Source organism: Saccopteryx leptura, chromosome 13 (assembly GCF_036850995.1).
Source record: "Saccopteryx leptura isolate mSacLep1 chromosome 13, mSacLep1_pri_phased_curated, whole genome shotgun sequence".
NCBI classification, from domain to species: domain Eukaryota; kingdom Metazoa; phylum Chordata; class Mammalia; order Chiroptera; family Emballonuridae; genus Saccopteryx; species Saccopteryx leptura.
The window spans coordinates 43232668-43249756 of NC_089515.1; the positions used below are offsets into that span (position 1 = coordinate 43232668).

General features: G+C 53.1%; 1 protein-coding gene across 3 annotated transcripts in view; it reads right to left on the minus strand.

Moving 5' to 3' along the window:
- Positions 1–15964, minus strand: part of ACSBG1 (acyl-CoA synthetase bubblegum family member 1) — a 37940-nt gene extending 21976 nt beyond the window's left edge. The window contains exons 1-4 of one of the 3 annotated variants that reach the window (XM_066354794.1): positions 8174–8406; positions 7208–7376; positions 4220–4318; positions 3202–3302 (exon numbers count right to left, since the gene is read on the minus strand). In XM_066354794.1, coding sequence (XP_066210891.1) covers positions 3202–3302; positions 4220–4318; positions 7208–7257 — 250 coding nt within the window. In that variant the 5' untranslated portion in view covers positions 7258–7376; positions 8174–8406. Of the gene's footprint in view, positions 1–3201; positions 3303–4219; positions 4319–7207; positions 7377–7941; positions 8061–8173; positions 8407–14898; positions 15043–15846 lie in introns of those variants that run through there. The other 2 variants (XM_066354793.1, XM_066354795.1) reach the window with 2 other exon arrangements.
- Between the last annotated feature and the right edge of the window lie 1125 nt (positions 15965–17089).

Genomic DNA, 17089 nt, shown 5'->3' on the forward strand with positions numbered 1-17089 from the left:
TTACCTAGAAAAGTGGGGGCAGGGAAAGGCCCTGCCAGTCCTCCACCACCCCATTCCCAGTAGCTGCTCCGCCTGGATCTCCTCCCTCCCCTGTTCCAGCTGGGGTTCATGCTCAGCCTGGAAAGGTCTAGAAAGAAATGTGCCTTCAGGGCCAGCACAAGGCTGCCTTTGTGTGGAAACCAGATTCCAGCAGCTCTGTGGCCTGACTCAGTGGGGCTGCCCCCTGGGAGTGTGGCCATCTTGGGGCCAGAGCTCATGGACCCTCAATATTCTTGGGAACTCAAGGAGACTGAGGGGAATTCAGCTCCTTAAGGCAAAGCTCCCAGGGCCCCCAGAGAGGCTGAGGGCAGCAGTGAGGAGACGGGGTCTGGAGGGGACCCCACTGTGCTCCATGCTATCTAGGGCCCAAAGACGCGTGCAGCCAGTTAAGAGATCCACCTCTTACTAGGTGTGTGCCTCAGAAAATCAATGAGCCTCTCGAAGCTTGGTTTCCCCAGTCAAATGTGAATGATTAAATGCCTACCCCACTGCTGCTATGAAGATAAAATGAAAGAACACAAGGCAGTTCTGGAGCCTGGCACATGGTATGTGTTCGTGTTATGAAGGCAGCAGCTATGAGGGGAAGGAGAACTTAACTCTTCTCCTAACCCCCAAGTCCCCCTCCCAATAGTCTCTGCTATGGATGCATAGTTGCCTTTTCTCACTCTTGGGGAAAGTGCTCTGTGAAGAGGCAGCCACAAGACGCCTCCCTCGCCCTGGCTGCTCCAGTCTCTGCCCCCACACAAAGTCTGGAGCCAGGCTCCTGAGGCCACTGGGAGTTGTGGAGATAAAGGATCTGAGCCCCAGCATCAAGCTGGCACACTCAGTATGGGTTGACTCCGAGTCTCACCTCAGCTGCACCAACAGCCTTCCCATCCACCCCCAGACACATAAGAGGCTCAATCCAAATGCCAGGCCTACGGGAGCCAATGAGGCTGCTTGGCATTGTCCTGGACAGTGCCTGGGATCCCTTGGGGCATCTGTCCTGGGTGTCCAGAATGGTGCCAAGAAGCCCCTCACCCCTCCCAGACTGTCCCTTCCTCCTTATCACCCGCCCTAGATACTGTGACTCCCAGGGGGCAGACGACTCAGCTCAGACCCAGCCCAGAAGAGGCTGAAGGGTCTGAGGCTAGCTGGGGATCCTGCTCTTCCAAAGAGCCCATCCCAGTTCCCAGGTAGCAGGCTTTCCTCCCCAGCCTGTGTGTGCCCTGCGCCCAGAGCCTGCCTGCGCTCAGACTGGGAGTTCGTGGAGGGCAGAAGAGAAGCTTGTCTACCTCCGTATCCCAGCAGCCTGGCTCCGCACACAGGATGGAGGGTCCAGGCGCACACCCAGGCGGGCTGTCCTGCCAGCTTCCCAAAGTCCTGATAAACCATCTGCCTTCTGCAGATGCCTCCCTGTTCCCCCCTCCATTAAGTCCAGTGCCCTGTTCCAGCCCTTCTGACGGGACCTACTGCGAGGCTGGTTCCCTATCTACATGTTTCAAGCACCCCACTGCTGCAGGGACTCCAGGTGACAGCATTCAGGTTGAGCTACCGAGGCCATAGGGCTGGGATAACTTGTTCCTCCCTGGGGTACTGCATGCTTTTCTGGGACTCCAGGAGACACCAAGCTTTCCACACATTGGCTCCTTCCCTGACACTTGAGGTGCCGCCACTACAGCCAGGACTCTGAGCACCAGGGCTTTGACGTGCACAAGGCCATGACGCTGACAGCTGCTCTGAGTGCTGCAGAGAAGGAACCTCCCAGCCTGAGCACGCTGACGGTGCCGCCAGAGGTGACCCAGCCTGTCAGGAGGAGCCCTGGCTCTGGGAGGAGGACGTGGGGCCCCTTTCCAACCCCTCCCCACAGAAACCAGTCAGTGCTCTCCTTGGCCCAGTCCTTCTGTATCTCTGGGGATGGGCACAACAGGCAGCACCTACTCCGCCCAGATCCCTGCCAAGACCTCCAGGGTGAGGAGATGGCATTTGGCCTCTAGGGAGCAGGTGGCCTGGTGTCACCCTCTTTTGCCTCTTCATGCCTAGGTTTCTCACTGACAATGGGAAGGGTGACCTGTGTCCTAGTGCCACCATCCAGCTCTGACCATGCTTGTGACAGAGGTCCTGACTCTGGCCTTGTCCTCACACCAGCCCTGTTCTCTGAGCTCTGAGAGAAGAGGTCTCAGAACAAGAACCCAGGCCAGTGCCCCTTCCTCCTGCCCTGGTTCTGGCCTCATCTCTGCCCCATTCAGAGACCCTTGGCATTGGCCTCCAAGCTAGTCCCATTTCAAATGCCACCACCCATGTCTCCCAAAACCCAAACCTCTAACAACAAGGGAGATGCCAGGTGTACCCAAACTGTAGAACATTCTACAAAATACATAACCAGTTTAAACACTGCCACTGATAGCTCCCATTCGCTGACCAGTTCCCACCAACACCCAAGGGAGTGAGGGCAGCTGCAGGTCACAGCCCGGCTGCCCTGAGGACCCTGAAGCTGGGAAAACTCACAGCCAGGCAAACCGGCACCTGGGGGAAGCTCTTCATCCCTGATGGGTGACACAGGCTGGTGACCGGACGGCAACAACATTCTGTCCCAAGGACAGTATGGCGAGTGGAGGCAGGGACCCTCTGTACTGGCACCGTTTTCATCTTTCTAAACTGTCGTTGCTACAATATTGTACAGTCGATAAGAATGAATAAGGTGCAATTATCTGATGGTAAAGGTCATGAAGAGAGCATGTGACTGTGCAAGCCTCCAAAGTAAACTCTGCCAGCCTCTGCTTGCCGGCCTGCCGCCCACCCCAGTGCTCCAGATGGCAGTGCCAAGGCAATGCTGATCTGCACCTCCTCCCTCCTCAGTCCTCAGCAGCCCCACCCCAGCTAAGATCCTGGCTCCTATGAGGCCTCAGCTGCCTCCTATCTCTGCCTCTCTCCTTCTTGAACTTCTAGAAGAAATCTTTCCCCACTACCTTCCGTCACACTGGGTGGGCCCTGATAGCAGTCCTGATGGAAGAAGTGTGGTGAGGATTCTACCTGCCCCATTTCCCAAGCTCTGTCCTGTGCCTCCCACTTGCTTCTGCCTGTACTCGAGGTGTGCCCTCAGTGTCCCCGCACACCCAGCACCACTCAGTTCTCCGCTGCAGCAGGCCCACCCTGCTCTGCCCAGGCTCCCCTCTGGCTCACCTGGAGAATTCAGCTGAGCATCCTTTGTCTTCTCTGGGGACGAGAAGTTGAGAGCATGGCTTAGGGACTCTTTGGAGAGTGTGTGCCCATCAGTCAGGGAGCTGGTGGAGGGGAAACACTTGTTAGAACAGGTGAACACGCATTTCAGCCTGGGGCCAGCCCTGGTCTGTGCCCCCAGCAGGAGTTAGGAGACCAGAACTCTGTAGTTGCAAGCCTGAACCCACCCCAACCAGCTTCTCCCTGCAGGTTCTAAGAGCTCAGCAGAAAGAGAAACCAAGCCTGGCTCAGCTCTGCTCTGCTTTGCTGTGACTCTGGGCAAGCGCCTGTTCCCTCTGGCCTCAGTGTCCCCATCTGGAAAGAAAACTAATGGTCTAGCATTGGAGGATTCTGGGCACCACCCCAGTGGAGTGCACATTTCCAGAGTTGAGAGGAATCCCCACCCCTCGCTCCCCAAAGTTATTGAGAACAGTCATGCTCAGAAAGTCAGAGTGAAGCAGGGATGTTCCTAGACTCTCACGGGTCCTGAGCAGGCCGAGGACCTCTCCTCCTTGGTAGTGCCTGTGGGTAGGCCCTATGCCTATTCACTCATGCAAAGAACAGCAGGGGACCCAGGAGGCCTGGGGCTCATGCCATGTGCCCTCATGCTTAGCCCTGACTCCCCTTGCCTCCCAGCCTTACTGACCCTGGACACTTCTTCTGGCCTATACAGCCCCGGTGGTTACTGGGCCTCCATTATCAACCCAGCCTCCCTGCTCCTTGGCACAACTGGGAAGACCCCAACCTCCTGGGTGGATGAGCAGATGGGAGTTCAGCACATACCTCAAGACTGAGCAGGCTGCAGCATCACACAATTTCAGGGACACTTTTCAGTCATCAGTTATGTAAATAGAGCCTGCTGGAGTTCTGCAGTGTGCAACCTGTGCACTAGTCATGGCAGCCCTGAGGGCAGGCCCTGGCTCCGGGAGACCTGTCTGTCTGCCAGGGTGGGACCCAATTCCCAGGCAGCTGGGCCAGTTACCTGATTCTCACATTCGGTTTTACTCCTTGCAGGAACCACACGTTCAAACTAAGTTTGCAAATGCATCTGGGCCCACCTGGTGGCAGTCTGCTTAAGAACCTGAGATAGGTTTAAAGCAAAAGACATCAGGAGGTTATGAAGGAAGAGGGGCAGAGAGAAGGGGGATGAGCTGGGGGTCAAGCTGTTCCTTCTTGGGAACTCTGTGAGCAAGGCCTGGCTGATGGGCTAGAGCTGCCCTTCTGTTGCTATGGTGACCAGCTGAGTGGATGCTGCCTGAAGGACTGGAAAGATGACAAAGTATGCTTCTGGGGTGAGGACTCCTGTATCACGCAGGAGAAACTGAAGGTTCTGAACACCGTGGCACTTGTCCTGCTGACTTCAGAACATTGATACCGCTGTTCCTCTCTTGAATTGTCAAGTAGAAGCTGTCTCCACTTTGGGACAAAGAAGACTGTGATCTTACCAAAAACTCCCAGAGAATGAGGGGACACATGCACAGCTGGCTGATGTGCCCACTGTGAACACTGGGTGTAATGTTCATGTCTGTCCTGACCCAGTGCTCAGGAGATGATGGTGGCCACAGGGCAACCCCAGGGCTTAAAGCTGACTGGCCTTTGAAATCAGCAGCTGAGCAGCCACCCCCAAATTAGCTGCGGTCATCCCTGGCTGTAATCACCTGTCTCCTTTCCTGCTTCCTCACAAACAAGTTTGTTCTTAAATCCTCATCATTAAAAGGGACAGGCAGCATTTTTTTCTACCCAGTAAAATCTGTGTAAACTGGTTCTAGTTTTAAAATTAACTAAACAAAGACTAAATGAAAAGATGGCCACCTAAGGACGCTGAGGCCAAGCGTCCTCATCATAATGAGCACCTTCTATTTATGGAGGGAGGGGCTGCTGGAAGCACCTTCTCCCTGTGGGGGCTTTTCCTGGGGCATCTGGCACCACTCTCCTGGGTTAGACACTGCTATTGTCCACTCCCCTGCTTGTCTTTCCCTCCCTCAATGACAGGATGAACCCTGGCCCCCTGCTTGTACTTAGTGCGACAGGAACATCTCACTTACCCTTGCAGACAGCCCATAAAGGGTCTTATCTATCCCTCTTTGCCCCGTGCCTGAAGAACACTGGCTGCCTGATTACGAGAAGGCCAAAACCTAATTTCTCAACTGAGTCCCTGTAAATGAGGTATCACCCTTGCTCATCATTTGAAACAGAATTCACCAAACCTCCCTGTGACATTTCCTTCTCACTCAGGGTCACAACCTATCACAGACCTTACTGTCCTGGCTTGTAACACGAGTGCCCCTTCCCAACGTGGCCACTGCCCCATGTGTTAGATCTGGTCATGCTGCTGCTGGTTTTCTAGTTTATAAATCCTCAACTGACTTTACTACTAGTGGTCATCTCTTCCCACTGTCAAGGGTGCTAGCCTCCAGCAACTCATCTGCCTCCTACTTTGCACATTCTGTTTGTAGTCAACCAGGAAATGAGATAACCAAGCTGGACAACCAAGCATGTTGGGTTAATACAGAGGACATAGCCTCCACAGTGGAATTTATAACGTTTTCCTCAAAGAGAAGCACCTGAGGCTGGGGGAGCAGTCCCTACTGTTTTGACTCCCCAAGAGAACTTGGGGGCTTTTTGAACCTTGCTGCTATCCTGGAAGGCATACATGGATAGTAAATCACCACAACAGGTGAGCTGTCACTACTGCCATAGTGATCACATAAGCCCGTCAGCAGTGATGAACACAGGATTACTGTCATTCTGGACAATTAGACTCCTCCCAGAGTGCAGGACCCTGGAGGCTGGCTGCAGCCCTGGGGCGGAAGTTCCCAATGTCACAGAATGACAGTAATGGAGAAACAGTCAGAGGATGCTGCCTTCTCTCTTTTCTGCTTTCCCATTCACAGGAAGAAAGTCCAAAGGGATCACCTTGCTGAGGACAGGCTCTGCACTCATCTCTACCTCACACACTCTCTAGAAGCACTTCATCTTATTCTCCATTCACACAAACAAATACTTCTTGATGCACCTGCCCAAGAGCACAAGGAGCAAGAAAACACTCAAAGGGCATATTTGAGCAAATATGCTGTGAGTGGTGTGGGAGGCAGAGGAGTCCGGAATAGCCTGTACTCTTTCTCTTTACCACCACTAGTCGATGGGCCTCTCTTTTCTGCAACTATCTTGTCAGAGGTGCTGATGGGAACCATTTAAACACAGAGCCTGCCAAACCTCCTTCAGGAAGCCCTCCTAGATTATCCCCAACACCCTCTCACCCTCGTGGCCTTGTACACTAAGGTCTGGTCTTTGAAGGCCACATGTGGTTTGGGCAGCTCCTTGAGAGCAGACTCATGCTTGATTCTACTGCCCTCTGGCCTGGAGTAGTTGCTGAGGTGCACCGTGGAACTCAGTCAACACTGGTTGGATCCAATTCTTCTCAGGTTCTCACTCTGTGTGTGACACGTCAGTGGAGGAGAGTCCTCTTTTTCCATGTGAACCCCTCACAGACGGGGATCTATCTCCTATTTATTTCTGTTGCCCTTTCTGCCCATTCAGCCCTCAGCAACCAAGCCACTGCTCTGTATGCAGTAGGTGATCAATAAATGCTTCCTTAAAACAACATAGCATTGAGGTTCACCAGTTGGCCTGCCTGGGTTCAACGGACTTTACTAGCTGTATGCCTGGGCAAGTCTCTATATCTCTATGGGCCTCAGTTTTCTGCCTAAATACTGTGGCCATTGTGAGGATAACATGATACATGAAAAATGCTTGGGAGATAGTCATCTCTCACCATTTTTACTGGTGGACTCTCATGGATCTTTTGGGGAATAAGTAGAAAAAAGTTCTTTGGTGGGATTAGGAGGGTGACTGAGTGGGCTGAAAAACCCCAAACCCAAGCCTGAAGGTTCAGGTGCCACACCAGGCCCAGGTACACTCCCTGAAAGGCAGTGAGTGGACCAGGAGACAGGAGACCCTAGTTCCTTACATGGTCCTCAGGATGGAGCTGGCAGACCTGAGCAGGAGCACCTCTGGCATGGTCCCCGAGGGGTGGCACACCCGTGAGCTCCCCCAGGACAAAGCTTCAGAGAACGTGTCCCAGTGTCCCCTGGGGGAGCTGCATCAGCCCCAGAGAGGCCCACTGCCACCAAACTGCCCTGCAACAGAGATACAGTGTGAGTCATGGCCTGGCTGGGTGAGGGGGCAGTTGCCCTCCTTCCTGGCCGTGACTCACTGGGCTGGGCACCTAACTATAATTTACTCCCTCTTGAGCCCACACAGCCTTGCAGAAGGTGGCTGCCTTTGGGTTCCCATCTCTCTGTTCCCCAGAGCCCATCACCCACAAGGACTCCTGACCACCACTGGCTGCCCTCCCTGCTATTGGTTCCAGGTCCTGTCTCTCTCTGTTTAGGAGGCAGAGGGAAACCTGTCTTCTAGAACAATGGAGAATGTTACCAGTTGAGGGTGTTGCCCAAACACTCCCCAAGTCCTGAGCAGAGAGAACACTCCCTACACACAGGCCACAGCTCTGAGCAGCAACCACCGAGTCTGCAAGCTGCTTCCACACTAGCATCTCCAGTCCTCTGCACATGACCCCACACCCCTCACCTCTCTTAGTCTGCATGCCTGTGTCACCTCAAAGATCTGCCCCACCAATCTGAAAACCCCACAAAGGACTCATGAGGGTGTGCCAGGAGGGTCTGGCTGCCCCCTGGTGCTCACCTTCCTCCTCCTTGTGGCCGGCAGGCTCGGGGCTCAGCCTCCCCTTCACTCGCTCAGCTAGGGCATTGAGTGTGGGAGCTGCACCGCCAGTGCTCAGGTTCCAGGTGATGAGACAGTGGGGCTGGGCATGAATGAGGACCCACCCCAGCCTGCCTGGGGCTGCCTGTGAGGTGTGGCCCCAGATACCTCTGACCCACCTGGCACAGCCCCACTGCCCACCTGTGGGACTTACCTAGGAGGGACCTGCCAGTGTGGGTGGGAGAGGCATGTTGTTGGCTGTCATCCTACTGCTGCCGCCACTGGGCCCTCCACCTGGAGCCACCTCTGGGCACCAGGAGCTGAACAGGAAGCTCATCTTTTTTTCACTTGTCCTTTCTCCATACACGTACTGTGCCAAGTGCTTCACCAGTGTTGGCTGCCCGTATCCTCTCAACAGCCCTTTAATGTGGTTTTAGTAATGATCCCATTTTCCAGATGAGGTGACAGAGGCCCAGAGAGCTTTAAACTTTTCAGTGTCACATGCCCAGACAGAGGCAGAATCTGGCATATGAGACCCAGGTCTCCAGGACTAGCTCTGAGATCAGGACTCTGCGTATACTAGATTTATCCATTAAATGCATCATAAAACTCAGCCAACTGTCTCATCCGTGCCCCTGGAGAGCCCTACTCCATGGTAACAAATGTTCCTGCGCCTTGCCCTTTGCCTCTTTAATGCCCCCTCCACTTCCTTCTTGATCATAGGTTTACCGCATCACGTCTGCATCTGGTGCGCTTTTCCTCTTGGGAGCAAGTCTGTGCCTTTCCCCCCTCTTCTCCCCCCCCAGGCGCGTTCTTTACCTTTTATTTTCTCTGAAGCTCCAAGCTTCAGAGACTTCTGTAACTTGTTTCTTAAGCCCAAGCAACCCAGAGCTGGCTTAGTTCTACTAGCTTTGTACCTTTTTAAATAAACTTTCTTTTAAATTTGAGTTCTTGTCTCTGACTTCTTTCCTTGCTGAACTATAAATAAATAAAACCCAGCATCTTCTAAAACCAGGGACCCTGCTTCTTTGGAAACACCCCTCTTAGCCACCAGAGATCACCACCTAGACCCCAAAATCCCCACTCCCTCTGGCGTGAGTGGAGTTGGATGAGGTGAAAAAGTGGAGGCAGCCCCATGGAGTCTCGGGGTGGGGGGAATAAGGCCTCATTTGAAGGCCAAGGCTCAGGATGCAGTGGTAGTGATGGGGATGGGGTTGTTCCAAGGTCCTCCACTCAGTCAGGTGGCAGATGACCCCCAGACTGCCACACTAAGGTCAATGCCAGTGCACCAACTTCCAGAAAATTCTGCTCTTTGCCAGATCCCAGTTCCTTAAAGGCTTCTTTTCCCAGCAATCCTTGCCCACAGCCACCTCAGGACACCCTGACAATTCGGGTTTGGGGTGCTGACCTGAGCCTCCCATGGGTTATGAGTCCCTTGGAGAACCTGCCAGGAGACCCTTCACCCCCAACAGTGTGCCCAGATGCTCTTGCTGTCGTGGGTTCCAGGGGTTTGGAAGCCCGAGCTGTATTAACACTCCCCTCCCAGCAAACCCCATAAAGCAATTGCCAATTGTCCTCTTTCTTAAAGAGGACATGATGGTTCCTGCCCTGGTGAGAGCTAAGCAGAGATGCTGACAGGAGTTGGCCCTGGGGAGATGTATTGAGGAGTGGCGGTAGAAATGTCCTCACCTGGGGGCTGGCAGGAACCCCCAGATCTCTCAGCCCCTCCTGGCAGTTTGATGACCTTGTTGGATGCAGAGTTGCCGGACTGATGAGGCCAGGCAAATGGGCTATTCTAGAATCAAGAGGGCTTGTGAGTTGTGTATTCTTCCCTTTCCCTTCCCTTGCAAAACCCACAAGCTCACCTGCCCTGGCAGAAGCTTCCTCCTGTTCTGCAGACCCCTCCTCCTCCAGGAAGCCCTCTGAGAGGGGCATCAGGACCTCATACTTCTTCCTAGAGTTGCCCTGGTGAAGGCCCTTTCAGAGTACTAAGTATTTTGAGGCAGGGTGCTGCCTTTTTAAACATACTTGTCTACCATACAATAAAAATCTTAAGCCAATATTTCTGACTGAAAAATTATTTCTCTCTGCTTCACAACTATTATCTTTGATTCAGCACATCCTCTATGCAGATATTTCAGGGGGCAGGGGACAGAGGTGAACAAAGGAACCCTGGTACCTGCCTTGAAGGCTCAGAAATGATGGGAATGATGGTCAATAAACAAAGATGTGTTCAAGGTCACTTGACCCAGACTGAGGCAGGGGGAAAAAATCAAATTGAAGGCAGAAAGTTGGCAAGGGGTGAAAGTGATTATTTCATGTGACACAGACGTTAAGTGTCCCACACAATAGGCAGTGAGAAAGACTGTGCAGAGGAGCATGGGTGACAGACCCAGGCCGTGAACCTCCCCCAGCCTTGGTTCCCAGCTCATAAGGAGGCTTGGCCACGGCAGAGATCATCTGGGAACCCATGGTCTCCTGGAAAGGGGCGTATCCTCCCAGATCCACCAGAAGGAGCATATTTGGAGCAGGCACCCAGGGCACTTAGCCTTTACTGAGCCCCAAGTCCAAGGCCCCAACAGGAATGGAGGCCTCAGCCCCAAAGGCTCCACCCTTGGCTCCTGCCACGGTGGGTGGGGACAGTGTAACCAGCCAGCTCACTTCTAAGCTAGTTGGCAGCACGCACAGTATCCAGCCCTATTAAGCCACACAGCCCAACTGTCAGTCATCAAGTTGTCCCGAAAGTCCGGAAGGAGTTGGCAGGCAATCTGGTTGTGCCCATGATAAAGTTCTCTGGGCACTGGGACACCTGGGTTCTAGCCCAGATGGGTGACCTTGGGCAAGTCCCTGGTCCCACCTGGAACACAGTTTCCTTAGCTATGTTACAGAGAGAGGGCTTTCTGATTTCTCTGTGACTGCGATGGGTGCTTGGGCTGGCAGTCCTTGTCCTGGGCAGGGACAAGGCTTCAACAGGAGTGTTACCGGGCTCTGAGGCCTGTGGGACAGGGAGAAACAATAACAAGGCAGGAACAAAAAACAGTAACAGCAAGTAACCCCGGCACTCACTGTGTGCCCGGCAATGTGTTGTACACCTGGCACGTTCATTCCTAACACCAGCCCAGTGACGTAGTTATTGCCACTACCCCACTTTAAAGTCGAGGAAACTGAGGTACAGAGAGATTATGTAACTCTCACAAGGTCTTCTGGTTAGCAGAGTCAACATACAAATTCAGGCAAATGGGTGCCAGTTTATGCTCTTAACCACTAGGCAGCACCCTATGGTCTCAGGGCTGTGGAGTGGTGGGGTGGGGGGCAAAAAGTGAGGAGGTACAAAAGGGGTCCCATGGTCCTCTGCACCCCTACTCTTTATCATTTGTCAGCAGACCCTCTTGGTACCCCCCTCTCCAACTCTGTTCTGAGAAATTTTGTGCATAAAAGGTACATGTAATAAGTCACCACGAAGCCACTTTCTCGCACAGTCAGGCACCATACAACGACGTTTTGGTGGACAGACCTCATATAAGATGGTGTTCCCACAGGGCTATGACGGAGCTGAAAAATTCCTGTCACCCAGTGGTGTTGCAGCCATCCTAACACATAGCACAAGGCATTGCTTACCTGTGCATGATGGTGCGGGTGCAAACAAACCTACTATGCTGCCAGATGCATAAAAGTATAGCAGATATAATTGTGTATAATACGGATACTTGATAATGATAATAAACAACTACATTATAGGTTTGTGTTTACTGTAGTATGGTTATTATTTTAGAGTGTATTCTTTCTAGTTATGAAAAAAAAAAGTCTGCTGTAAAACAGTAGCTATGTTATGCCAGCGGCAGCCTCATCCATCTCGTGTTTATTGTCTCTCGATCACATCATTTTCTCCTCTGCTTGATTTTATCTGGTGTTGTTTTGGACACTACAGGCTGGTAGCCCAGGAGCAGTAGGCTGTACCATACAGCCCAGGTGTGTGGGAGGCTACCTAGGTTAGAGCTACGTCAGCTCCAAGCTTCATGCTGCCCTCTCTGTGATGGCCCCAAACACCAGACAGCAGTTATTTGTGTGCGTCATCATTACAGTCATGCGTCACTTCATGAGACGGAGATACATTCTGAGAAATGCATCCTGGCCCTGAGGGGCTTCTCTCTGCACCCAGTCCTTGGTCAGGCAGTGCTAGGGGAGGTAGCTGGGAATCAGGAAGTGTGGTCAGTTCAGAGCTCACCGTCCTTCCCTGGGCCAGAATCGATCCTGCAGGCTCCCATCTCCTGGCCTCTTGCCTCTAGCACAGCTCCACTCCAAGACCACTGCCAGGTTCACCTCCCTAAAAGCAGGCTCTCCCCAGGCTTCTGCTGCCTCCACATGTCCCGGGTCCTCTCTGCTCTTCCTCTGGTCCTGGCTGTCCTCAAGCCTGGCTACCCGTCATCTGGCTACACGGGCCTATCCAGACATAGGAGTTAGCCTGGCCCTAAGCTGACCTGCCGTACGGGCACAAGTACTCCTCCATAACCACACCCTCAGTCCACATGGCGCCCCTGCCTGCCACCAAACCCAGGATGAGCTGCTCCCTTCTCTAGTTCCTTTGAAGCCCTTCCTCCAGCCTGGGTTTCTTCAGGCTCAGAGGGACAGATGTCTCTACTGGACACACTCCTGATAGATGGCACACTCTACAGCTGCAGCCTCAAAGGGCACAGACTGGTACTGGTTCTGGCCCAGCTGGTTCCACCTCTCCCGGCCTGGACCCTTCTCTCCAGACACTGCCCATACCCCCTGGTTCCAGCCTTGCACGGGTATGGCACGGAAGGTAATTCAGTGCGTCACTGTCCTCATTCTCAGTCTCTCCTCAACTTCATTCTCTCCTGAAACAGCGGGAAAGGGAGGGGAAAGATGAGGCCCCTCTCAGGCTCTTGGAGAAATGCAGGCCCACCCTGCTCAGCAGCACTACCACAGCCACGAGGCCAGAACAGATAGTCAGCCTGAGGCGGCACCCTGGATGCAAAGCGAGCCAGGAGGGGCAGAGCAGCAGATGGGGCCCTACAGCAGCTGCCAGTGTCTCTGACTTTAGAACAGAAACAAGGACTCTGAGTTCTTTCCTCACAGCTACCCTCCAAGGCTGGCAAAGCAGGCATTATCATGCCCTTGGACATATGGGGAAACTGAGGTTTGAGAGGGTGTCCTGCCCAGGCTCACAGTAGGTCCAGAGCAGAGCGTCCAGCCTACTGCTGAGAGAGTTCCTGGTGTAGCAGGCAGGGCATCCCTTGAGCTTTTGGAAGTATTTACTGCACACCAGCTGACAGTCTGTCCAACTTTCCTGCTAGTGCCAACAGGGGTCAGGCCTTTTGTCTTCATCTGCACAGAGGGTGACGCTGAGACTCAGAGAGTCACTGAGCTAGAAAGCAGAGGGCCGGCCCTCCAGCTCTGGGGGGTTTTCATCCTTCTCTTCCCCACAGGCCCTCATCTGCTTCCCCTTCCCTGTATGAGGCGGGGCTCTGCCTTTTGTGAGGTCTGCAAAGCAGGCCCAGGTCTCTGAGCCCAGGAGCCCAGCCTCCTCCAGGGTGGCCAGGCCCTCAGTCACACCTTGTCACCACGGGCCTGAGGCATGGACCTCAAAAACACTGTGCTCCCGACCCCACTTCCGCCCCTCCTTCATGGAGGGCAGGGAACCCTGAAAATCAGCAGACCTTGTTTATTGTCGAGGGCCGAACTTAGGAGGTGTGTCTATGAGCACCTTGTGGGGACAGGGGGCCTTGGTCCCCAGGGAGGAGGCGAGGTGGCAAGACAATTGATTCCCAGAGCAAATCCAGAGCCTACCCTTGGATGAGGGATACTGGCCAGCTTAACTCGAGGGGCCCACTCCAGGGGGGGGCTGGGCCTCATGCTCTTAAAGACCTTGCAGGTGAGTAGGTGAGGAGCCCCTGCTTCTGTAAGGAGAGGAATTCACTCTGGGTTCTCTGCCTGGCTATGGAAGGGGACATTCATGTGTGTGTGTGAGGCACATTCATACTAACTCCATTTTGTATGGAGAGATCCTTCCTTCTTCTAAATGCCACAACCCCCACCCCCAGGCCAGAACAACAACCATACATGCTGTAGCTCTCGCATTGGCAACTTCTCCACATCCCTGCAGAGGGTTCAGACCCTGCATCTATCCTGGTCCTTCCCCCATTCTGCATTTCACCACTCAGACCTCATCCATCCCTGAATTTTCTGTCTTCCTTTGTGTCCTCTCACCATTACAACACTGTTCCTTCTGCCCACAGACCCTTCCTCTCTCCCCTCTCCCACTGTTAGCTCCTGTGACCATCCAAGACCTGTGTCAAGTGCCCCTCCTGGGCTCTGGGATTCCAAGTGTCTGCCTTCTCCCTGCTCCTGGTTGTAGAGTTCTAGGGCTGGGGCTGGGTCCTAGCTTCTCAGGGTTCCCCATACCTTGGGCCAACAGGGCCTGGGCCCACTTCCTCTGGATCACAGGTTAACAGGATATATACAGCAGAAAGGTTGTGAGGAACCTTCAGCCACTACACTCAGGCAGACAGGGAGGCTAAAGCCCAGAGAGGGGCAGAGATCTGCCAAGGTCACACAGCAAACTGGAGCCATACCTTTGGCTCTCCCTGTCCTTGTCTGTCATTGACTGTACATGCCCAATGAGATGGGGCATTCTTAGTGGCTAGAAATTCTTCCTCTATCCAGCATAGTCCCTGACTCACACCCCTGCACGTTGTGAGTCATTGTTTGGCTGAATCCCCTCGGTCACACAGAGGAGTGGACCCTGAGTAGCAACTCCACACAACACACATCCCAGCCCCATACTAATTCCATCCAGATCCTTCCTTCATGCCCAGATGGAGAAATTGAGGCTCAGAGAACAAAGCAGCTTGCCAATTCACAGAGTCCAGACCCTGACCCCAGGCTCAGTGGACAGAGACCTGACTGCTGACTTACTTGGTCCCCAAGTGTTCTTGGGTGGTCCCCAAGCTCGTTTCCAGCTGGCTGTCCTGTGGGACCTCTCTGCTGTCCGGCATGATGGGGTCCTTGGGGGGGCAGCTGTGTCCAGCTCCAGAACCGCGTGGCATCTTCCTCGGGCATCTGCTGAAAAGAGCTCAGTCTTACACTGCATGAGGTTGCCTTGAGTGGGCAGTGGGGGAGGGCATGGGGCGGGGGAGGCGGCCCCTGGAGTGGCCCAAAGAGGCCATTTCCTCTCTATTTTTAGAAGCGTACAACGCTCCATAGTGGTGAACTTGCTCAGGATTAAAACTTTCCTTTTCTTGGTGGTTTTGTTCTAGTCAAGATGAGGAGAATTTCAATGAAGCCAGTGTTCTTTTTGATGCAAATCTGCTCTGTTCTCCCAGGAAGCCTGGCCAATGAGCTCAGGGCTTCTGGGCCCCCAGAAAACCTCCTCAGCACCAAGCTGCACCCCAGTCAAGGTGGCTGCTCCCCTAACTGCCCATACTCTGCAGCTTTGCCTCACTGTCACTGGATGAGGCCCCAGGAATGGATTTCATCCACTCCAACTAGAGGCTGGAAGCCCGAGGAAGACCACTGGGTACTGCCCTCTAAGGACTATTAGATAGGTGACAGAGCATGGCACCGAAGAAGACATGATACAGGGGACCTATAAAGGTGACTGTCTAGGGGCACCTAGATGTAAGCAAGGTCTGCCCTTCAGCTAAAGGAAAGAGCAGTGTTAATGGTGGGTGTGCTGGTATCCATACACTGATGAGGGGCAGGGAGAACAGATGGCTTCCTCTGAGCATCAGAAGTCTCCCCTCTAACACTAGGTGTCAGTCCCTGGGGCAGAGGGAAAAAAGTACTGCAGATTGGGGGGCTTAAAACTCAGAAACTTATTTTCTCATAGTGATGGAGACCAGAAGTCCAAAAGCAAGGTGTCACCAAAGGCTCCCTCCAAAGGCTCAATGAAGAATCTTTCTTTGCCTTCCCCAGCTTCTGGTGGTTGTAAGCAATCCCGATGTTCTTTGGCTTGCAAACATGTCACTCCAATCTCTGTTGCCATCTTCCCAAGGCTGTATTCCTTCTGTCACATGTGAACTAATGACATCTGTAAAGACCAAATTTCCAAAGAAGGTTACATTCCAAGGCTCTAGGTGGACATGAGTTTTTTGGAGGACACAATTCAACCCAGTACAACTGTATACAGGAGGCACTCTGGTGAAGAATCCTAGGTCTCCAAAAGGAATCAGTGAGTCCAGTGGGCTGCTTAGGGACAAGTGTTGCTGGCAGGAACCGGATGTGCTCTGGGAACCAGTATAGTGTACAAAGTGGGGCCTAGCCCATGGTACTCTCTCCAGAGACAGCCATGGATGGTACAGGAATTCTTACCAGGAGACCAAGTACCCATGAAGTCACAGGTAATCTGTGTGTGATATGTGTGCGTGTATGTGTGTGTGTTTATATGTGTCTCTGTGTGGGGTGTGCATGTATGTGCAGATCCATGTTGTGTTTCTATGTGTCTATGTATGTCTATGTGTGTGGCTCTGTGCATGCATGCCTATATGTGTGTGTAGTATCTACATGTATGTGTATGTATGTATGTATATGTGGTATCTGTACATGTATGTGTATATGTCTATACATGTCTGTATTTTCTAGGGGAGGGCTCCTAGCCCTTTGCAGATCCTGGTGGTCTGCATGTGACAGTGAAGAACGACAGGAGATGGAAACCCTGAAACTCTCGAGTTATACAGACCTGGTTCAATTCCTGCCTCTTCTGTTTTGCTGAGTGACCTTGGGCAAGGCACTCCACCATGGGTGCCTGAGCTTTGTCATGTGATGATGGGGTAGTGATCACTGCTTCTTGGAGGTGTAGGTGAACTAAGAAGACTGGGAGACACCCAGCACAGAGCCAGGCAGGCAAGGCTTCCTCAGGGCATTGCTATATGTTGAGGTAGTACCCTGGTTTTTGCATATTTGTCTGCCTCCTTCCCTTCACTGGGGCAGGGTTGTGGGGGGACGACCGTGTTCCCTCTGCTGGTCCACACAAGGCAGAAACAAAGATTCCCAGAAGGCCTGACTGTGGCAGTACAGAGGATAAGGCTGGGATGCTGAGGTCTACGGTTCAGGACCCCAGGCTTGTCTGGTCAAGGCACATACAAGAAGCAACTGCAAGTTGATCCTT